We start from the raw sequence: 23,762 nt of genomic DNA, 5'->3' as shown, positions 1-23,762 counted from the left end.
ATCATCAGATCTGGGCTCACAGAGTCGGCAGCTTTTTCTCTCACCTCAGCCTCTTTCATCCGTGCCACTTTTACATTTCTACCCGTTAATGGAAGTTCCTTGTGTCCCACCAAACACTTTAAATACCGACTTGTCCTCCTTGTTTTTGTTGTACCATGCAGTTACGAGTACCCTCGTTGTTTTATACTTTAAAACATAAAGGTGAACCAGGTGATACAGTAAGTCATGTAGCTATATTAGCGATTATAGAGTTCTGTACTTCATACATTCTTATGGTACCATTGACCAATCAGTGTTGCATTCAAAGTATCCCTTTTTTTGTGGAAAAATCCAGTTCCCTATTCTAACAACTTTCACCTCTTTTCCTTTTTTTCCCCTCTTCTCTCACACTACTTTTCACTCGACTAAACGTCACTGATTGTGCCCATCTCCAGCTGATGGAGATTTGAGTAGAAAACGGAGATATAACCTCATTAGCCGATGCGACGAAAAGCTATCGAGACTGATCCAACTGATCTATCTGTAACCATGGGAGTAAATTGAACTGTCCTGGTTCAGTAAGTTGATCAGGAAGTGTCTGTATGTGCGCACACACACAGTATAATAGTGTGTGATTTCATGGGGTTAGTGTTGGCTTATGAGAGCCGTATTTCACTTTACTGTCACCCAAAGACAAGTGTGTGAATATTATAACAGTCTGTAATTGAGTATTACAACAGTCCGAATAAGATGCGTGTATTTATTATTTATTAATGGTGTAATGGTCAACCATTTTTTTTTTGTTAACTTACAAATGATTATTATATTATATTATATTATATTATATTATATTATATTATATTATATTATATTATATAAAAAATCTTCATATTATTGTAATAATATTTTAATTAATATCATTAATGAATAAATGTAGGTTATGGTTTAAATATAGACTAATATATTTTATTATATTATTTTATATTATGTAATGTGTGCATGTGTGTAAATAGTTAAAAATAAATAGTTAAAAAACATAGTTAAAAAACAATATAACTGTGCAATATAACTGTGTAAATAGTTAAAAAACAGTATAACTGTGCAATTTGTATATTGATTTATATATTTTATATTTAATTAGAAATAATAATTATATAAATTAATTGATTTAAAGAAATTATGTATTCATTATTACTATTATTATTATTATTATTATTATTTATTGTTTTTTTTTTACTGTTTTAATATTTTTTTTTTTACTTTTAAAATATACTAAATTGCATTAATAAGATGACTATTACATATTTTGTTAATATTATTAATAAATATAATAGTTATATGTATTCATATGTTTAATATTTAACTGAAATAATTCTATTTATAGTATTTTAGTATTTTTATTTATAGTATCTATCGATCAATCTATCTATTATCGACTGATAGATAATACATTTATTTTTACTAATATTCATTTGTTTTAATTGTTATTTATAATGTATACCACTGTTTATATATTGATTAATTTTTTTAATAAACCTGCTCAAAATTAATAGTACACGAAAACATAAATATATATATATATATATATATATATATATATATATATATATATATATATATATATATATATATAACATTTTATAACACATCAAAGCTCACTGCATAAGTGCTGCACACCAAAAATAATACCGTTTAAGGAACTCCAGGATTGCTTATCGATTTCAGGGATTATTGTTGCATCAGGTGGCACAAGAAATAGTTTGTGTACCCTTTCCTAATCGTGATCATAAGCAAATTATACAGGGTCTATAACGCACTGCATAATGCTTAGCAGTTACACCTAAGACCAATAAAATAGATTGGGATAGGACGAATGTGGCTGTAAGAGAGAAATGGGGCCTTGATAATCACCCCCTTTTCTTATTTATCTATGTTGTAGCTGAACTGAGTGTAAACTGTAACTCCTGTCTAGATGAAGTAATGTGTCTGGTCAACAGAGCACTACAGCGACCGCTGTTCCTCTCTGAGGTGATACTTGCGTGGATTCCTCTCATTGTCAGCCATTTCATATCCTTATAAATAGTTAATGTGAACAAATGTACAAGATATAGTTTTCTTTCCAAAACTCCCACTGTTCTGTCATTTCTTGTCTCAGTGAGCATCAAATGCTTTTCTATTTTTCAGCGGGTGATTATAAAGGGGGAGTGACTTGCGTTAATGGCTTCATTCTAAGTTTTTGGATCATAAAGTGTATAAATAATGATTGTATTATAATCCGTATATGCTTGAACAATAGTATTCTTAATTAAAGCCTTAACTACCTCTCGCCCACTGTGAATTAAATGTTTTTAGAGCAGTTAGCATTTGCATGCTGGAGTGTGACGTGTTTGCTTTGGACAATGAGTCAGGAGGCATTTGATTGGATGTTTTTGATGTTGGCGGAATCAAATGTCTCATGGGTATTTCGTTTGTGAAGTCTCGTTGTGTCAGTTGTAGAGTTTTTGAGGTAGGCGAAGTATAAGTGATATTTTGGGATTCTGCTTTTTAAGGTGGGTGGAGTTAAATAGTCAAATTAGCATTAGGTGTTTTGTTGAGTTGGGAGTCAAATGCCCATATTTTACATGAGTCGATTCCTTTTTGATAAGCACCCTTGAAACCATGATATATATGCTAATCCTACACCTTGTAGACCAGGATTGCTTTCATTACATTTAATATTGGTGAAGTCCAAATTGAAATTGAAAATTGTGTTTTTATGATGGATAGAGTCAAAGTCTTACTAGATATTCTGTATTTGAGATGGGTGGAGTCAAATGCCCAACCTGTGCTTTGTTTTGAGGCTGATGAGGTCAAAATTATCATTGTCTGTTTGGTTTTTGAGGTGGGTGGAGTGAAATTTACATTAGACATTCTGTTTTTGAGGTAGTTTAAGAAAAATGCCTAATGAGCATTGTTTTAAGGTGGGTGGAGTCACAATTATTGTAGAGTGTTCTGTTTGAGGTTGGGTGGAGTCAAATGCCCATTAGACATTCTGTAGTTGAGGTGGTTGGAGTCAAATACCCAATGAGCGTCAAAATTGACGTAATTGTATGTGAGTATTCTATATTTGAGGTTGGGTCAACTTCCCATTAGACATTGTTTTTGCAGAGGGTGGAATGTATAGACATAGTTTTTGAAGAGGGTGAGTGAGAGTGTAGAGCACAGTGAGTTTTTTGTTTTGATGTGGGTGGAGTCACAGTTATTGAGGGCTTAGTTTTTGAGATGGGTGGAGGCAAAGTTATCATCTAGTGTTCGGTTTAGAAAAAGTCTACACCACTCTTTCTAATCTGCTTGAAATTTATATCGGATTGACCTCAGTCGGATCAATGAAGGTGTTTACATGAAGGCTTTTCAGTTCAATTGAGCCATGCAGTTTTAATGCATGCAGCCATTGTTTTTGAGTTGGACGGAGACAAATGCCCAGGTAACTTTATGTTTTGAAGTGGGGGGAGTCAAATTCTCATTTGGTTCTATTGTGAAATAAATGGAGTCCAAATTATAATTTGAGTGTTCTGTTTTTGAGGTTTGGTGGAGTCAAATGGCCATTTGATCATTTAATTTCTTTTATTAAACCTGAACTATCATTTGAATGATTTGTTGGCCTTTGAGACCAGGGCTGCTTTGGGCTACTTGCAAAATGTGTCATGCACTGCAGTGCACTGGGTGAAATATTGAAAAGTAGACATTTTAAAAGCAGGACGTGTTAGAAGGGCTGTCAGTTTTTGGGAAGCCATGAAAGGGGACAAAATACTGTTCCACCTCCAGTTGTCATCAGACGCAAGAGCAGAGAAGTGTTCATAAATGATTTCTGTCAAGAACAAAATGGAGCCCTCCCCCCAAAATGAGAGGAAAAAACATGAAGACACTGATGTTGTTCATAGCAGAAGCCTCAGTTTGGTTCATTAAATATTTACAATCTAGATATCCGGCAATGAATACATAATGACACGATGAGTTGGAAATCCAAGTCAGATATTGCCTAGTGTAAACATGGCTTGAACAGACAGACAGGTAATATTAAACTCTATTGAACTCTCAAATCATCTCAACTGACATCCAGTATTTCAGATTTTCTTATTTTCTCCACAATGGTGCACTTTAAACTATAGACAGCTGTAGGGTAGAGCAATTTTCTTGCCATTTCTGCTTTGCTGCCCCCCCTGGGGTGCACTGTAAACTTTCCGGAAAACCATGTTTTGTCGCCTCAAAAATACAGTAATTTGCTTGTCTCAAGACCCCAAGAAATATGGTATTTTTGTTTAAAATGAAATTCTCTGAAGATTGTGGCCCTTTGCTTGAACTACTTCAGCAGTGAGCTGAGAACAGCTTTTCTGAGACACCTTAAAAAGTGGGTTGTATTTATAGTCATGTGGTTCTGTTTGTGGTTTCCGTTAATTTTTAATGTACCTAAAGGCATCTTAGTCCAGTTGCCAATATACTCTGAAACCAGTCTGGTTGAACAAACTGTTCAGATGGAAAGAAGACTGCAACTTCCATCTCTTGTTTTTACGCAGCCATTATTGATGTCTATGAAAACAGACATAGCATTTGATAAAAAGCCAGTATATTTTACTGTAAATGTATTTTCAGATGGCGACTGTGTTTTACGTCATGCTTCCATTCATACAGGACCAAGAATGGCCCAAAGAAAGCACACACCGAATCATCACACAGAGCACCTGTGATCAGAGACTCAACAGTCACGCTCAGCCGTTTCAAACATGGCTTATCAATTTGCTAATGTTTGAACATTTGTGTCTTATAATTGGCTTTCAGGAACTGAATGTGGGGAAGTCTGTAGTTGCCAAGCTACCTCCAAATGTCAGTAGGATTTTGTTAGGAGATAAAGCTCAGCTGCTGCTTGTTCTCTAATCAACAGACTGGTTGTGTGGTGCGCTAGATAGCTCTGCTCACCACCGACCTTTCAGTAACCTGTAAAGGTAGACGCTGATATGGGAACGTCACAATTCCAGCGTTTTAACATTCACACAGATGCACAGGCATGCACAGAGATAGACAGATTGGTCATCTTGTCTTCAAACAAACGGGTAAGCTAAATCAGATATTGGATCGCAAAGATGGTTTTTGATTTTAATTTGATCCCTGGAAATGCATTAAAGAGTTCATGAAATCCAAATTGGACTTTTAGTTAGTTTAAAGATGACTTTCTGTTCTTTGTAATCCCTTTTTTCTTTTGATTTATTTCAGTAATCGCTGTTCTCTCACAGCGGAGGACCTCAACAGACAGTGGCTGAAGCCGGACCCTACTTTAAGCCCCACAATTTACCACGCCAAAGGCTTCCTTTATTACCTCAACAGCATAGGCAGGACTCCAATGGTAAGTTTCCATAAAATCTCGCTGCTCTGTAACTGACCTATTGAATCCTAAAGTTCCATGAGGGGCTCACTGGAAATTGCTCCATGATCTCGGAGCTTTCCCATTTTAAATGCAGGTCAGGGGTGACCAAATCCATAAATATGGGTTTAAGACCATATAGGGTGAAGCAGGCCTGGATGGATCTAAGTGCTTTGTTGTTTATCAGGATACAATTGCAATTTGAAATGACTGCTTATAGCGATAGTACTACTTATACTACTTAAAGTGATAAAATCATGACTGACATAATGTGTGACCAGATACATTACCATTGCTCCTATTTAAAAAAGTTTTAATTTACTAAATGTGACCCATGCACACAAAGACACAGATGGTGCACAATCCCGATATAAACATACACACAGGATTGTAGTAATTCACAATATGTCATTTCAAGTTTCCATACAAACTTAAACTGTTATGCCTCAAGGGAATGCTCTGGTTACTAACATAACCTCGGTTCCCTGAGATAAGAAAACGAGCGTTGAACGCTATGGGCACAGTATGAGAGGAACCAGGGTTGCATACGTAACCTTAGACGATCACTTCCCTGATGCTGTTAGAGCACTAAAGAATAACTTGTAAGTTTTATTTTGTCTCTATACACTCCCTGTCCTTTTTGAAATGCTTCTCAGGAAATAGAGTAATGGACCCATTCCACTGTGTAAGTCAAGGGGGAAACAAAGCAACAAAAGTAGTTTTTGAGAGAATACTATTGAAAATGGTCAAACATTCTAAGACGTCATAAGCCAAACTGATGCTTACTGTTCGAAAGCTACATTTGTACTTCTTGCTTAAAATAATTCATTCAATTAAATGAATGAATTTGATTCAGAATAGCATGGAAATGACCATTGTCAGCCCTGTAATTAAGCAGGAATTACCTGTTGCGAAGAATCAAAGAACATTAGTGTTAGCTCGAGTGCTTTGATACAATTAGCCAGATTTACATATAAATTACGCCATAATTCTTATTTGATCACAGTAATAATTATGCACCGAACCTGGTCAAAGGAACATTGTCATTTCCCCAGAAACTACAGTGGAAAAAACGTGACCTGTGCCATTAACGAATGAGGAAGGAGCCCTTTTTTTGAGCCTTTACAAAAAGGTTCATCGCTATGCAATGTCTCCATTTAGCGACCACACTGTTAAAAGACTAAATTTGAATTAGAGGCAAAAATGCATTGCATTGTCTAGCATTTAATTCCCCTTGTTGTACGTGTCTGCTTGTTGTTTCCCAAGATTAATTAGTTTTGACCCGGCCTAAAGTTAACGTTGCATTGCTGTCGTGTCAGGAAAGCTAAAAAAAGACACCTTTGTTTTCGCCTGACAGTGTGACCTCCTTGGCCATTATTCATTTACAAAGATGCAGAAATACAACATAATCTTGCTGTTTCACTATATGCTGTGTTATCACATTCCACAGGTGTTTTGCGATTACCATGGTCACTCCAGGAAGAAGAATGTGTTTCTGTATGGCTGCAGTATGAAGGAAACCCTGTGGCAATCTGGTTCTCCCATTAACACAGCCTCCCTGAAAGAAGACCCGGGATACAGGGTGTGCTTACTGCCTATAATCTGAGTTTTTATCCTAAGAAAGTTTTACAGATCACTTGGCTCCAGTCACAATGAAATCTATAGTCTCAGTAATGTCTCAAAATGTTCGCTGATTTGCCAAAATACCAGTCTGCAATTAAAAGTCTGATTTCAATATGGCCTTGATCATTTCTTATCAAATTCCAAAATGATCAGAGTTAACACGGTTGTATTGTAAACAGCAATATTTTAAAATATTATTAAGATTTCAAATAACTGTTTTCTGTTTTAATAAATCATAAAATCCAGTTTATTCATTTGATGACAGCTGAAATTTCAGTAGTCAGTACTTCATTCTTCAGTGTCATGATCCTTCAGAATTCATTTGAATATAATTATTCTAATAACTATCTATATTGAAAACGGTTGTGTTTCTTTTTAAAGGATTATTTGATGAACTGGAAGTTCAAATGAACAGCATTTATTTGAAATAGAATCAATTAGATCAATTTAATGCAAACTTGATGAATGAAGTATTAAATTCTAAAGTAAAAAAAAAAAAAAAAAAACTTACTGTCCAAAAATTTGTGAATGGTAGTCTGTTACCCGCATTCATTTTACAGCTCTGTACTCTTACTGTACATTCATTTTGATTTGTTTCTATTTTTATTGCTCCTATTTTAGGAGAATCATCTGAAACAAAGTTCTTCAAAGTCACACCACTAAAAACTCAATTAAATCTCCTGAGCTATGTAAGAGCAGCCTTGCAATTGTTTTACAGCTATTGCTGTATCTCCGTAATCTATTTTTGCTCCCACAGGAAGAGCCAACAATGCATGATATGTTTTAGTGTCATTATTTTATCATTATATATCCAGTCATACAGTTAAAATACTTTTTTGTCTCATTTATTGTTTTCTGATTGGCACAGTTGTTTCCATCCTACATTAAACTTTTATTTGTGAGACAGTTTTTGAAGTTTGTTGCTGAAGGAAGTTTCTCCCCAACACACAGGCTGTGGCGAATTGAGTTAAAGGATCGTTTAAGGCATATGTAAATCTGTGGAATCTGTAATGTGGAAAATATTGCATCCCTAGCTGCTGTCTGACTGATGTCTGCCATCTATGCAAAGAAGTCTCTTAAACTAAATATACACAAAACTAGAACTGAAAACAGTGGCATAAAAATGCAAATACAATGAAATGCATGATTATTTTTCAAAACTCATACATTGTTTGTGTTGACAGACTATCGCTAAAACTCTGGACCGAATAGCTCCTGCGTTCTCCTTCAACAGCTGCAACTATCTGGTGGAAAAGTCTCGGGCATCCACAGCACGAGTGGTTGTTTGGAGGGAGATCGGGGTCCTCCGAAGCTACACCATGGAAAGCACTTACAATGGCTGCAATCACGGCATCTACAAGGTTAGGCCTTTTAGCTGAAATGACTAGTTAATTTTACTTTCCTATAGTTTTGATAAAGGTCACTAAAAGGTTGCACTCATTTTTGCATGCAGCATTATAACACAAATATAGTCTTATTCACTAACCTGCCATAAAACCGTTGCTAACCACATGCTAAATGCTAACTGTGCCATTTTTTTCTTTTCTTTTTTTTTATATGTGAATTAAGATCGTAATTCACAAAATAAAACCCAATTTGCATGCAATTAATATAAAGGGCAGTCTTTTTATTTATTTATTTATTTATTTATTTATTTATTTATTTATTTATTTATTTATTTTATTAAAAAATACTTGTGTACTCTACCATTCAGAAGTTTGAGGCAGGGCTCTCAAAACACAGTATAAACTGCTATTTTGTGTAATATTTTTACAATGTTAAAAATCTTTATTTTTTATATATATATTTTTAAATGTCTTTTATTCCTGTGATGGCAAAGCTGAATTTTCAGCAGCCATTACTCTAGTCTTCATTGTCACATTGTTATTCAGAAACAGTTGTGGTGTTTAATATTTTGCTGGAATCTGATTAATTTTCTTCTGTATTCTTTGAAGAAAAAAAAAAAAAAAATCTTAGTGACCCCAGACTTTTGCCAGTACATATTTTCTTGCTATCATGGCATCAAATGATGGAGAAGAGTATTCTCATATCGAGACCTACATTATAGTCAAAGACCTTTTCATTTATTTTCATACAATGTAACTTTTATATTTTTGCTGAAGCATACCACAGTCCATTTTTGAACTATTCAGCTGCAAGAGCACCATCTCAAGCCTAGCTTAAATCCGACCTTCTTTTCATCCCTTGGCATTCTCCATCTGGCCTTCTCACAGTCTTCATCTTCTTTAATGATGCTGTCTGAGGTATTCAGTATCTACTCATCCTCTCCTCCATTTACAAGTTTAATAATCATTCATTAACCTGATTATTTAGCCACATGCGGTTTTCCGATCATAGACCAGATACCTGTGTATTAGCTTCCCTGAGAATTAATTTTCAGAAGTTTCTTCTTTTTCATTTAAGTCTATGTACATTTTATGCAGATGTTTTACTTGGTTTGGTTGCTAGTATGAGAAGCAGAGGGAACAAATATAAAGTCTTCTTCAGTGGATGGGTACCATCAGAATGAGAGTCCAAACAGATGATAAAAACATCACAATAATCCACACAACTGCGGTCTATCAATTAACATCTTGTAAAGTGTAAAGCTAATAAAAGTCCTTTATACATACTTTTCTTTCTCTGAAAGGTGACCATTTACAAGTGAAAACAGTCCAAAACATTTCTAAGTGAGTTGTGTGTATTACTTGTGGTTTATTTTGATGTTTTTATCAGCTGTTTGAACTCTCATTCTGACGGCACCCATTCACTGCAGAGGATCCATTGGTGAGCAAGTGATGTAATGCTAAATTTTTCATAGTCTTAGAAAACCTTTCATAGTCTTAGAAAACTCTTCCTTCAAAGGGACTTAAAGTTTGGAACTCAAACTAGCTTAGCAACCAATAGTGTTATACACGGCCAGACTTGGTAACATTAGAGAAACTGGCAGGTGGTATTTAGTCAAAGTAGAGTGATTCTAGTGCAGTGACATTTGCAAACGTTCTGGGAGGTCTGGCAGCCCTTTAATAAAGGACAGGGTGCCGAATTACTCTTGACCATGAACCACCTTTAAAGGTTCTGCAAGTGAGAAAAATGTTTTCGGAATGTGCTAATGGTTAAGGAATAAGGTCTGATATGAGAATGTCAGCTCTAGAGGGAGAAATTTTATTAAGTTTGAAATCCTTATTCCCTGTCAAAATTGTACATGTAGCTCACAGAGACAGGATTTGCACCAGCTAACAGGTGGACGTAAGCTGAGAGCAGCCCTATTCTTTCCTCAGTAAAACAGGATTGACTAACAAGAACTTCGACTTGGATTTATCCAACTGTGGTTGCAATCCAATTTCTGTTATAGCTCAATCTACTGTTTTGTCCTTATGTGTCATTGTATTATATATACAAGAAAACTTCATCAGTTGAGAGGATGAATATAATGTTAATAAAAATGTTAATAAAACACACACACACACAAAGGGGCTTATACAAAGTACTGTAAATATCATATAAATAGTATATTTTACATTTTAGAAAATTACAAATGTTAACCAGACGTATTATTATTAATGTTATTTTTATTTAGTGATGTGTCATTCGTGAACGAATCGTTCTTTTTGAACGAATCTTTTAGTTGAACGAATCGTTCTTGTTAATATAATCCACTAACTCCTATTTCTCGTTCAGTGAAGTTCCTCCCTCCACAGCAGCGCGGCGCTATAAGCATTGCATGCGCAGCTCAGTGAAATGGGTAAAAACAATTTAATCCTGTCAAAGAATTACTCAACCTCGAGCCAATAGCCTTTGAGTATGAGATGTGACAGAGTATGTGATTTGTTGAATGAAGTGAACGAATACACCCTTCAGTGAACGAGTTTCATATGAGTCTGAACTAGATCTAGAGATCGTTTGTGAACGAAATGACTGAACTGGTACCCATGTCGTTCGTGAACGAGCTGAATGAACAGATACATGTTGTTTGTGAATTAAATGAACTGGTACATAGCTTATCTCGTTCGTGAACGAAATGAATTAGAGTAAACTGGGTTAGTCTGCCATTTAGCATGTCAATCTCAGAAAATGCAAAGCGCAGTTATAGGTACAGTACTGTGCACATACGCTTGTATTGATATTTAGCAACTCCACGTTTAATCCCCGATTTATGAATGTGAATATATAATATACAAACTGTCTGACCAAACAATTAAAATGCTAATTAGGCAAGAAAACCTTGTGCTTTGTTCATCTGAACAACTTAATTAGACTTTATATATTGCATGCGATTATACACACATTTTAATTAAAGCCAGATCAGTTTTTGTAACAAGTGAATACGTTCGTTGAATAAAGACACATAATACACTCTTTTTTTGCCACCTGCTGGCATATTTTGTGTATGATGAAGAAACGATCACTGAACGAATCAGTGAACGATTCTGAACGAATCATTTTGGTGAACGAACTGAAAATGAACAAATCTCTAGAAAGAATCATAATTTCCACCACTATTTTTTTATTGTAAATCTATATTTTATTGACAACTACACATCATTTGAAGTCAATTATTGTGTTTCCAAACCTAGTCGACTGGCCAGTGTCAGAGTAAACCGCATCCATGTTGGTGTTTGAAGAGCGTCTCGGACAATATGCAGGACGCATGAGCTTCTAAATGTGTATAGATATGGACTAATGGATCAGAAAATCAGACATTTCATTACGAGCGGTGCATGCAAGTGCAGCTGGCAGGCCAGATGTTTTGGTACATGTACTTTTAGCAATGGGCGGCAGCCCGAGAGTCTCTTGATTAAAAAGTCTGTACTAATATTCACTGCCGATGTCAAGAACTTGGCAGACCATTAGACTGTGGAGCCAATTCAAGTGGGTCCTCTAATGTGAGTTAGACGATAGTGGGAACGTAAAAAAAAGAGAGAAAAGAGTGGGAAATAGATAGAAACACTCCCTCTGTTCACAGCTAATTCATGCCAATTAGCAGCTCAGACGAGCTCTGGGATTCAGGAATGGAGCGAAGCTTAATTACATTCTTAGTCAGTAAATCAGAGCCGGGTCATTCAGAGTAATGCCGTCTCTGAAATGGCATCACTGCCTAGTGGAATCCCCGATCAGATAGACGGCTACATGTGTACCATAAAAGAAATGTCGCGCTAAATCTGAGCATTGGCTGGCGGTGCCAATGAATAGTTTATGCTTTTGCATATTTTGATGGACAAGCAAGTGATGTAACATCGCCAAATCAGTCAGCTGTAAAACAACATAGCCTGCGGTTGTTGATTTCATGAGGAGTGTGGGAACCTGTATGTCATGGTTTTTTTGTTAGTTTTTTTTGTGTGTGTGTGTGTGTGTGTGCTCTAGACAGAAAGTGAAGTGAAATTTCACCATTCTCCCAGATTGCCAATGACACCGCTGGGACCTTTACTGATGGTCTCCCACTCAAAGCAGAGGTGTCTTTTGCCAAACGAAGGATAATCTTCAAAAAGAATCGCATTTGCATCACAAAGACGGAACCTTTAATCACCTTAGCTTTGCAATTTCAGACTGCCGAATGAAATTCTCCACTTCCTTCCCTTTGCACTTCTTTTTTCCTCTGAACTTAATCAACTATTGTCGTTTTTTGAAGGAAACACATGGATTAAGATAAACGAGAGGCTTGATGAAATTGGTACAAAGTTCGTCTAATTAAGAATGCCGAGTGCTACATTCTGATTAGGTTCAATTTAGTCGCAGCTGTGATAAACACTTTTGTCTCAAAGTGAAACTGTGAAGCAAAGTTAGAATTTTAGCTTAGTGAGTCCTAAAGGGAGTTTGCAGCAACAGTGTAACATTTTTAGTGGGTAATTACACTCCTCATCTAAAAATCAACACGTAATGGGCTGTAAATACTGTCTGACTCAATGTCAGATGTTTAGACTGGGTGGGATTTTTCCAGTTTGAAGGTTGAAAACAAAGCTTCAGCATACACATTTTGTGTTATAAAATAATAACTGAGAGAAAAACAAAATCTTAATTCATATTTTATGTTATTATTATTTACATTTACTCATTTAGCAGTTTATTCAAAGCGACTTAATGAGGACAATAAGAAGCAATCAAAATCAACAAGAGAGCAATGAAATGCAATTGCTATCCTCAGTTAGCATTACGCAGTACACGTAGCAAGGTTTTTTTTTTTATTAAATAATAAATAAAAAGAAAATAGAATAGAAAAAAAATAGAGCAATATATTTTTAAAGAAAACAAGCTGTTAGTAAATTAATAGAATGCAAGTCTATTATTATGAATTATACATCAGTCCACAGTAGTACAACAACAACAAAAATGTTAGTTTTTGCAGTCTTTGATTATCTCAAACAACTCTCCTTTATTGATGACATCATCGAGGCCACCAGTTTTCAGTCTAGTCCCTCCAATCACTTCATAACTTAAACTTTTACCTATCCAGTCGATTCAAATCAATCCAATTCTGCAAAAATGAGTGCAGTTTCATGTTCACTTTGGGATAAATGTGTCATATAAAGTGAATTTTGGATTAACTGCGACAGGCCGGAGACATGAATTAGATTGACTGTTTGGATGGGCCGCTCTATGGCTGCCGCTGAGAGGCATTTCATAGAAGATGACTGATCTGATAATTGTATTTCAGGACAGTAAGTGGAGTTATGACCCATCAGATTTCCAGAAATTTAATTGGGACTCTAAAAGAAAAAAGAAAAGAATGTAAAAAAAAGAAAAAAAGAAATAATGATGGCTACAGCCATTTTGAGGAACATATGCTGGAGACATTAATTTGATGTTTGCAAATTGATTAAAGCAACTCTCATAATATGTGATTAATTTCAAAGGACGCCTTTAATTATGGCCACAGTAATATTTCGCAAGGCACAGCAAACTGAGGACACCGACTGTGCTGAGTGTGCAAGTCTGACAATCAGCCCAGAACAGCTATTAAACTCTACGCCAAAGATGAGTCTATGTAAAAGCGGACCAGTCCCATTTTAAAAATCACCCAACTTTTTTTTTTTTTTTTTTTTTTTGCTTTTTCATAATATTACAATCAACATATCAATATATTGTCATATAATACCATATTTTAAATAAATATGATGACATTTAAATATAAATGTAATGTAAATATATTCATTTTCTGTAAAGCTGATGTTCATCTGATGTTCATCTAGACGACACCTGGTTTTGTGATATAGGGGAGAGCAGGGGCGAAAGTACCATTTTTCAGAAAAACTTCATTTTAAAAGATAATGTTGTAGACAGAGATATATTTCTGCTGTTGCCAGTAACTCAGAAGTGTGGTCTAACAATACCAGGTGATATTTTGTAGAAATGTAGAAAGACTTCAGTATAATTTCACTTTGAACATAAGTTGAACATTGTTACTTTTGACCCCATCGGTTGGGACGAAAGTAACACAACAATATAAGCTAGATTTTTTTCTGTTAGTCTTATTTTTCTTAAGTATACCTGATTGCGACCTTGTTAATAAATAACTACAAACATATTTTGTCCTTAATCTTTGCAAAAAAATATTAAATTACATTTTCATATTTTCATTAAGTTATTTTCATCAGATGTCTTAAAACCTGACTGAAATTTACAATAAAAAAATACAACGTATTTGTGTATAATCAAAAAAAAAAAAAAAAAAATTCTACAGAATGCACAATATAAAAATTCACATTAGCATAATAAAAAAAAAACTCTAAACATAATGTAACAGTAGGCCTATTTATGTTTCCATCCAGTTGTTTTTATGCATGAATTGAAAATGTGCATTAAAACATCTGGAAACACTGCAAATTCATAGGTGGAGGTGTAAAGGCTGAGAAATGGCTAAAACCTGAATATAAATGTGACGTAGCAGCTGCCCAGAGAGAGATCTTCCTCTACGTCCTGAAACACCCTCTCAAAAACATCTGGATAAAACCAGACCTCTCTCTGTCTTTCTGAACCTCACTCAGACATATTCTTTTGGTATAATATGACATAAACATTTGTAAGACATTGTGACTGTAGCGGGACAAAAGTAACAACTGTTACTTTCGTCCTGACAGGAACTCCTGACATTTAAAATCGATTTAATTTTATATAAAAAAAAAAAAAAAAAAAATCTGAAAATGCAAACTTAAGGATGTGTTAAAGCACTAAATAACCTGTAGATTGATCATTACTGTGACACATGAAACATAAAAACAACACGACTAATAAAAAAAAAAAAATTACCACTTCAACAATTTACTTTTTGTACTCGAAAACAGTTTTACGGACCTAACTTCCGGAAACGATGAGGAAATCACATGATATTTCTCAGCTCCGTCAAGGATTGCATGCTGAATATGCTGTCATAGCTGGGAATGCAAATGCAGAAAGAAGCTCGGAAAAAATCGCTTTGTTACTTTCGTCCCACGTTACTTTCCACCCAGCTCTCCCCTACACTTAGTATACTGTATGTTCTGGATGCCTCCAGGATCTCCATCTCAGTGTTCTCCAAGGTGAAGGGAAAGCTAGCACTTCAAACGCCAAAGACCTCTCTAAATCATTTCTGCAGGTCAGGCTTTTAGAATCGGATCTCTGTTTGCATTCGATATTCATCGGTTGCTGATGTTAAATGATGCTGTCACGCAGGAATACGAAGGGAAATGTCAGTTGCCTGGTCTACTGGAAGAGAACATGGATTTAAGATGAGGATTCATTTCACACTGATGCACAGCACGTGTGCACACACACACACACACACACACACACACAGATAGACATCAAGTGTTTCAGAAAGGTTAAAGAAAGTACTTTTAAAATTCAAAGGGTCAAGAAGTAAACACATAATGCATATTCAAATCTAAAAATTCGAAATATAATTTAAATCTTTAAATAAACACCATTTTTAGTATTTTGAAATATTTAAAAAAATATTAAATATTAAATATTAAAAATATTTAAAAAAAAGATTGCAAATTGTGTGAATACATAAAGCAATTGTAAATATATGAAAGATATAATTTACTAAATAACTATAAAATTTGAAGAAAAAAAGAACATGTTTTAAGGCTATCAACCTCATATGCCCTTGCCTTTGATAGATAAGGATAAGAGAGGGAATGACTCTTCTTAAGTGTTTCTGACGGTGAGCATTTCCAAAGAAAATAATTCATGTGCAATACGGAACAGCTTTCTAATTTGATAAAGCAGGTTCAGGAAATAAGAACTAATTTATTAAATATAGTTTTTAGGCTATTTAGTGTATTTTTAGACACAAAGTGCAAACCATAATTATGGGATTGGATTAGAAAGCATGGTGTTTACTGGATGTGAACTGCTTGAATGAACAGGTGATGTTTGCCTGAGCTTAATTTCATTATCACCTTCATTAAAGCAACTGAATACCGCTTAGTTTGTAACTATCATTCTTCAAAAGTTTCTAGCTGAACTCTGGGGGCCATGTGAACGCATGGCCTATCAAAACCAGCTCTGGCTGTCTTTAGATTTTCTGTCCAATGAAACAGGACTCCTCTGATCCTTGCATTTAGTAGGATTTCATGAAAAACAAACTTTTTTTTTTTTTTTTACAAGGCTCTTTTCAAGATTCTTCATTGAATTATAAATGGTTTATTATTTAGCATCGTAAAATACATCAGCCTCTTTTTTGATTGTAAGACTGACAAAGAAGTAACAAAATCCTGCTAGCAACTGCATTGACTGTGTTAGTGTTGTGGGCCACGGAGAGCAGTGATAAAACAATGCTACATAAATGTTAATAATAAATTGCAGCCTATCACATTATTATGCATAGACAGAATAGCAAAACAGGACTGTCTGGGATTTGACCAACTGTTATTTTTCCCGAAACGTTGGCAAAAAGGCCTAAATATATAATGAACGTGCATGAGGCAGCTCAATGAGAAAATTGACTTTTAATCACAGTATTCAACGAAGGTCAAAATAAATGAGAAGCATTGTGATTAAAAATATATACATGTACTATGCGTTCAAAGATATTTCAGATATTTCTCAACCCGCTAGCCTGATTTAACTGAAAAACAGTACGTTATTTGCTGTTATTCTTATAGGGGTTGTGTGAGGAAAAACGTGCCTTTTTTTTTTTTTTTTTCATTGGTGCAGTGAAACAGCTGAAAGCTAGAGAGAGCCGCTGAGTCAAAACTCCAGTCCCATCATGACTCACTTCATCAATGACACAAAGGCTTGCTAGCAGAGCTCTGTTATACTTGGGCCTCTATTGGAAAAACAGTTCTGTGTTACCAAATGTCCTGCAAGATTGTTAAACCACAGGACTAAACTACAGAAGCCTCCAGGGAAATAAAGCACTTGGTTGAAAGTGGCCAGGTAGCTACTAGTTAGCAATTGTGTGACTTGTCATTGATTTATGATTGCAGGCTGAATGGAAGAAAGGTGTGTTTTGTGCGTATATGTTAGGAGGAAAGTGGTGCAAGACCAGAAAGTTTATATACAATACATCAATGTCATCTGAAATGTCGACAGTGGCATTAGCATGTGACATGCTAATTAGTCAAGTTACTGTGTAAAAAAAAATAATTGAAATGTACAAAATCACACAGAGCATGCAAAAATGAATAATAGAAATTCACAAAAGGTAGAATAGGAATGGGCCAGGATGAACAACTAGTCATTTAGAGTTTGTCTAGATGTTTAAAAGATGAACTTTTGGATTGCGGTTCCTATTGGTTGCTACTTTTGACAAGTAGCTGTACTATGCTGTTAGCATGCTAAACTTCGAAATCTGTCTAAATGAATTTGTTCAAAACACAAATCCGCCTATTCATTGTCTATTTTAGTCAGAATGTATATTTGTCGAATGAGTCTGAGATCTTTTTTTTTTTTTTTTGACATATTTTTTACTTCAAGACCCATGTGTTCTGGTCCACTTTTTCTTATTCTGTCCAGGGCTAAAATCACCTCCAATAGCCTTATATAGTGTGCTTCTTGAATGGACAGCGATTTGTAGTGGTTTCTGAAAACCATTATGGGTGTTGAGTTCTCTTTTTGAGTGCATTCATTCGATCCTATAATGCACCTCAATAACAAGTTACAACCGTTTAAACCCTATTATGTCAGTTTTAAGGTTCCTAATATTGTGTTGGGAGCCTCCTACAATAGGTTTACATGCATGCAAGGTCAAAAAACTCACAATATGCCTTTGAGATCACTTCTTTTTCCAGTGTTTCTCAATTGATTTGTTTTTATCTGAGACACTGCATGAAAGGAAATATTATAGGGCCACTTTAAAATATTCTTCATACAAAGAAAAACAGGGTTAATGTTTATTAAAAGCTTATTTGGCAAAATAAAGATGGTTATTCTATGGCATTCACTGTGAAAACCCTGTTTTAAAAACGTTATTTTTAAGAGTAAAGCTATTTGCACAACAGTGCTTCAGCTTTTCTGTCACCATCTGTGGTTAAAAGAAAAACGTTTTTTATGGAGTTGAGGTATAAGGTTGCCTGTGATCTCCATTTAGGCTATGTGAAAAATATTTAATCTGATCAAAATATTAGCATATCCGCCACCATAATAGCTGGATCTTCTTTTCTATACTTATGGATGATGTAAACTGTCAAGTATGAATGTTGTAAACCTGATATTTCCCACCAAATCTGACTCGACCATTCAAAATATAAACTGTTATTGTAGGCCTAAAGCTCATTCACACCCATCATAACTATGTTTTATAATCATTCTAATTCTATGAAATATGGCCTTCCTCACCATATAGTAGCAATAACAACAATGACACAGAGAAAAAAATACTGTTGCTGTTTTCCAGCTGATGAATGATACAAACATTGACAGCCAATCAGAGGAGACTTGAAAGAGCTTGTGCGTTTAAAGTGACAGACAACATGACGGCAGCACACTGTAAACAGAAAATTATTGTGCGTTAATGTGCTCGCTAATAAAGTTGTCATTATAGTTATTGTCCATGGTGTGAGTCCATAAAAATTATATATAGAATTTTTTTCACATCCCATGCCTTCATCCATACAACAATAATGCTGCAGTAATAATAGTAACAATAATAAAATAGAAAATAATAATAATAATAATAATGTGCTGCCATATGGCCATTTTCTGTGATTGATACCAGTCTATTCAGTGGCACAGAGCCATGGTGATCAAGCCGTATGCCACTGAGATTAGCTTAGAGTTAATAAGAGCTATCAGGAGGGGTAATTTACCTCTCTAATGGCTTGGGCCCTCTGAAAGGGCATGATAGCTGCTATGCCTGTGTGCGGTTTTGGCAGTCTTCCTGCTGCCCGCTTGGCTCTCCTCAACTCTGGCCTTATCAAAGGGAAAAACTGTCACTCCAATAAACAAGAAATTTGCCCCCGCCGACCGAAACGCTTTACTGCATAAGTGAGTGAGTGGCTCTTTTTATTTTTTCCCTCTCCCTGTCACACAGAAATAGAATATAGGATCACAGTGATTTAGATTGGTTAATTTGCACACTGGAGCATGCAAACTGTGTGTATTTGTCTGTGTTAGGGAGTCATCTGTTATGTTAGTCATATTTTTGTTTCATTTGTAGTGCTTTAATGCCCCAGCAGTTATATCAGTGCTTCACATTCGTGTTAACTGCTTGAAAACTTACTTGATTACTTTATGTGATCAACAAGTTAATTGGGTCTGATAAAAAAAAAAAAAAAAAAAATTATATATATATATATATATATATGCAAGGACACAACCTCAGACAGGAATGCTTGGCCAACTATGAACTGAACACTTCACATTAAACATACATTTTCATATGTGGCAGTAACAAGTGTAATTCAAATTGTTATCAAAATAAATAAATATAGATTATTTGCAAAACTGCAAATATTTGCAAAATATTATATATAATATTGACACACAATCCTTAAAGGGAGTTTCTTCCAAGCTCATGGTAAACTTGAGTAATAGTATTGCATTATTCATATCTCTGTAGAGTCTTGAATTTTTTCTGATTTATAAAAGAGACACAGCGTAACACTGTCGAGCTCTTGGAGCGTGTCGTGGGCGGAGCTAAAAACTCAAAAGCATGCAAAGCTTTTGCATAGTAATTGTCTGCATGCTGTGAAATCTATTTAATAAAAACGGGAACAAAAACTTTACTGAATTAGATTTGATTTAATTTTACTTATAAAAACATTTTTCACCTAATTCCCAAAAACAATCAAACACACTTACTGCCCACTGAGAGACAAACTGTTCCCTTAAAGCGGTTTGTTTTTTAAAAGCTGAACAAGGTTATCTTTCAATCACAATCAAAAACACACTTCTTTGGGGGCATTTTGACTTTGTGGTCTAAAAACAAAATGACAAATCCTTCTCCAGGCAAGTCCTGTGCAGCTCTGTCGACGACTTAAGCAACCCAAATGAAGCATGTTGATGGGAGTGTTCGCTCGTTTTTTGAAACAATTTTTTTTAGATAAGTGTAAAAAAGTCAGAATACATGAAATAGCATTATACCTCCCCTTTAAAAACCTGAAACAGTCTGAAAAGTTAATACTAAAACCTGAAACAGTCTGAAAATAAAAGTGGGTTTTTTTTTTACTAAATTTTATGGTAATTAATTCAGAACTCGTACTGAGCAGTTCTCCCTCCCTTTTGGCACCTTAGTGTTTCGTTGACAGGTTACAGCAATGCTGCGATGTTTGCGGCCGTCTTGACGGAGTGAGTTTGAGTCTGCAGTATGAACATGTGTATGCTTTTGTGTCTCTCGATCACAGAAATGTCAGGTATGGGTAGGTGTTGCTCGGCCATCATTCTCTAACTTACACAGCTTCCCATTAATTTGGCCGCTTCCCCAGAGTGTGGCGAGATTCGGAAGTTATTAGTGCTGACGCCAACTCCCTTCTGACTCATCTGGCCTGCTGAGTTCACAAACCAAGACTCACTTATCTACAGCGTCAAGGCTCGTACATGAGGGAAGAGAGAGAGAGGAGAGAGAGAGAGAGAGAGAGAGAGAGAAGGGATGTCGCATTACTCAGGGGTGGAAGATGCAGACTAAATAAGGGAAGTTATGACACCTTTTATCTCACTGATTTCTACATGACCCTGCGAGCCGTGGTTGCTCTTAATGAATTGTCTCTAATGGAGATTGTGTTGCAGTGAGACAGGGGCTCAATTTCCACCAGGCTGAGGTTGCAGTGTATGAAGGGCTCCTGGGAATTCGCCGCAGCATGTTCCTCAGGAGAGAAGCGTGCAGCATTCACACGCTAAATAACATGCTCGAGCGAGCAGGTTGCAGCTGCTTCTTGGTGAAATAATCTGCAATCAGGTATTGTTGTTCGAAAGGCGTGATCTGACAGTAAAATGATCGTTGAAACAGGCAAGGTTAAAGACTTTATTTGGGGTGAGAATCGATATGATATGGAAGGAACAGCTTGTAATTAGAACCATTTTCATTTTGTTAGATTGTTCATTTTATGACTGACTGCTCTGATGCATATATTCACTGATGCATGTCTGTGTGTACAGTATGTGTGTACAGTATGTGTTGTGGTGTACATATATTTTAATTATATATCCTATATATATATATATATATATATATATATATATATATATATATATTATATGTGTAATGTGTGTGTGTGTGTGTGTGTGTGTTGTACAGTATATATTTTTTTCAGTGGCACCAAGGTGTCTTTATTTGTTTATTTATTTATTTTTTTTACAATTTTTATTAAATCTTTTGTCATTATTAGTTTGTTTTACTGAGTCTTATGACTTCTTTTTTTATTACTTTTTTTTAAGCATTCTGAAATCATATGATCCTACTGAAGTTTAGCTGTTTTTTTTTTTTTTTTTTTTTACCAAAAATCTTCCCAATCATTTTACATTTCATTTACATGTTAACATTTCAGCGAATTGTTTATGTATCTTTTAATTAACACACATCAAGGAAAGTAATTTTAAAAATGGTCTAGGCCTTTGAAAATTCATGAAAGTGTTAGCTGGGGAACCTACAGATGCTTTTTATTTACTAGATTTTACAAATATGACTTTTGGAGGCATTTGGACACATAAAGTATTGATATAAATCTATTTAATAAATAACTTTTAATTAAAATAGTTATTATGAGTGAATGGAAAGTGTAATGGAAATATCATGGAATTCTCCAAAATGTTTTGGAAACCATGAAAGCTGCATGGCATAATAATTATAATAAATGATTAAAATATAGATTAAACTAGTTTTAGTTAGAGTACAGTAGGCCTGTGTCAACTTCCCCAAAAAATATTGAATGTCCACTACTCACTTGAAAACGAAATCATGCCGTGGTAAAAAGCCATGGACACTGTTTATATTTTATGAAATGTCCTTTATTCCAGACATTTATTGTATACAATAATTACATATGGATGTTTTGGTTTTTTTTTTGATTGAACATGAATTTGATGGAAACAAGAATACTGCCGTGGATGAGGAGGATAATGATCCACAAGCTTTTTGTTTTGGTTTTCACTGGTGAGTGGAGCACTGAAGAAACATGGAGACACTGTTGATTTAATTGATTTTGTTAACCTGCAGTATTCCACAGCTCATTGAAACCACTGGGTCAGGACTTTCGGGTTATTGCAGGGTTTTGTGTGCCTAGAAAAGCAGTGAACGTTTCAATACGCTGCGCTGTGTTTGTTTACTAGGGGCAAAAATATTAGTGTCTGGATTTCCATTTAATCGTTGTTTCCGAAACAATGCATTATATGAGAGGAGAGTTTTGCACAGCATGAAGTGTGCAATTAACATTGTGGTGTCAACGTGGATTCATTTTGGGACCTAACTCAATGCTGCTTTTTATCAAATTTTAAAACTGCTACAACAGGGCTGCAAAATTTTCTTTTGTGTTTTTATTTTGGGTTTGTGTTTTTGTTAGCTTTTATTTCATTTTAGTTTTTTGTGTGTTTTTGTTTTTTTATTTTTGTCCTGAGTTTGTTTTCATTTTTTGTTTGTCGTTGTCTTTTGTTTGTAGTATTTATTTTTGTTTTTTTTTTGTGTTTGTTTTTGCCTGTTTTTTGCTTTTATTTATTATCTATTAGTTGCATTCTTTTTTTTCATTTGTTTTGTTTTGAATCAAACTTATTGTCTAATGATTAGCTTGACTTGTAGTTTACCGCATTTTGTGATTTAATTAGTTTCATTCATATATTTTCTTGTACAAATCATCTCCAAATTAAGAGAAAAGTCTGTAAATGTAGTTTGACAGCCCCAATCAGTCAGTCTGTCAATTCCAAATTTCAACTGTCAATCTCGAATGTCTTCACCTCGCAGGGGTTACAGACAGGGACGCGGGAGCTGGAGGAGATGGGAATGAAGTTCAGCCAGAGTCTTCTCACCCTCAGGAGTAATACCATCCATTATAACAGCCATCTGATTCACCACACATATGCCCTGTTAGACGTGGACGAACAGGCTACTCAACCACAAATCCAATAAGTGAGTTTTAAATGAATGTTTTTTGACCAGACACATCTAGGACTTCAAAACTCATCAAAAGAGACCACTATATAATATATATAGTTTAAAGCAAAGGTTTAAAAGCAATACTTTAAAACATTGCTCCTCTATACCGTGTTTGCTTCAGATTTTAAAAATTTTAAAAACAAAGGATATTTGAATCATTTTTCTGTTCCTTTTTATTAAGTAAAACATAAAAAAATAGCACTACCATACACTTTTTACTATAATGTCACATTCAGCTGGCCTTGTGGATTTATATTTGAT

The 23,762-nt window shown here is 35.0% G+C and overlaps 1 protein-coding gene across 1 annotated transcript in view; it reads left to right on the top strand.

Annotated features, from left to right (window-relative positions):
* LOC113066391 (cytosolic carboxypeptidase 4-like) overlaps window positions 1-23,478 on the top strand; it is a 120,103-nt gene extending 96,625 nt beyond the window's left edge. Inside the window, 5 exon segments of the mRNA XM_026238298.1 lie at window positions 5,227-5,356; window positions 6,825-6,956; window positions 8,182-8,358; window positions 23,310-23,447; window positions 23,449-23,478. Of these exon segments, the coding sequence (XP_026094083.1) occupies window positions 5,227-5,356; window positions 6,825-6,956; window positions 8,182-8,358; window positions 23,310-23,447; window positions 23,449-23,478 (607 nt within the window).
* The last annotated feature ends 284 nt before the right edge of the window (window positions 23,479-23,762 follow it).

This window comes from Carassius auratus, chromosome 50, assembly GCF_003368295.1.
Source record: "Carassius auratus strain Wakin chromosome 50, ASM336829v1, whole genome shotgun sequence".
In the NCBI taxonomy this organism is placed as follows: Eukaryota; Metazoa; Chordata; class Actinopteri; order Cypriniformes; family Cyprinidae; genus Carassius; species Carassius auratus.
This window is presented reverse-complemented; position numbering and strand designations above follow the sequence as displayed.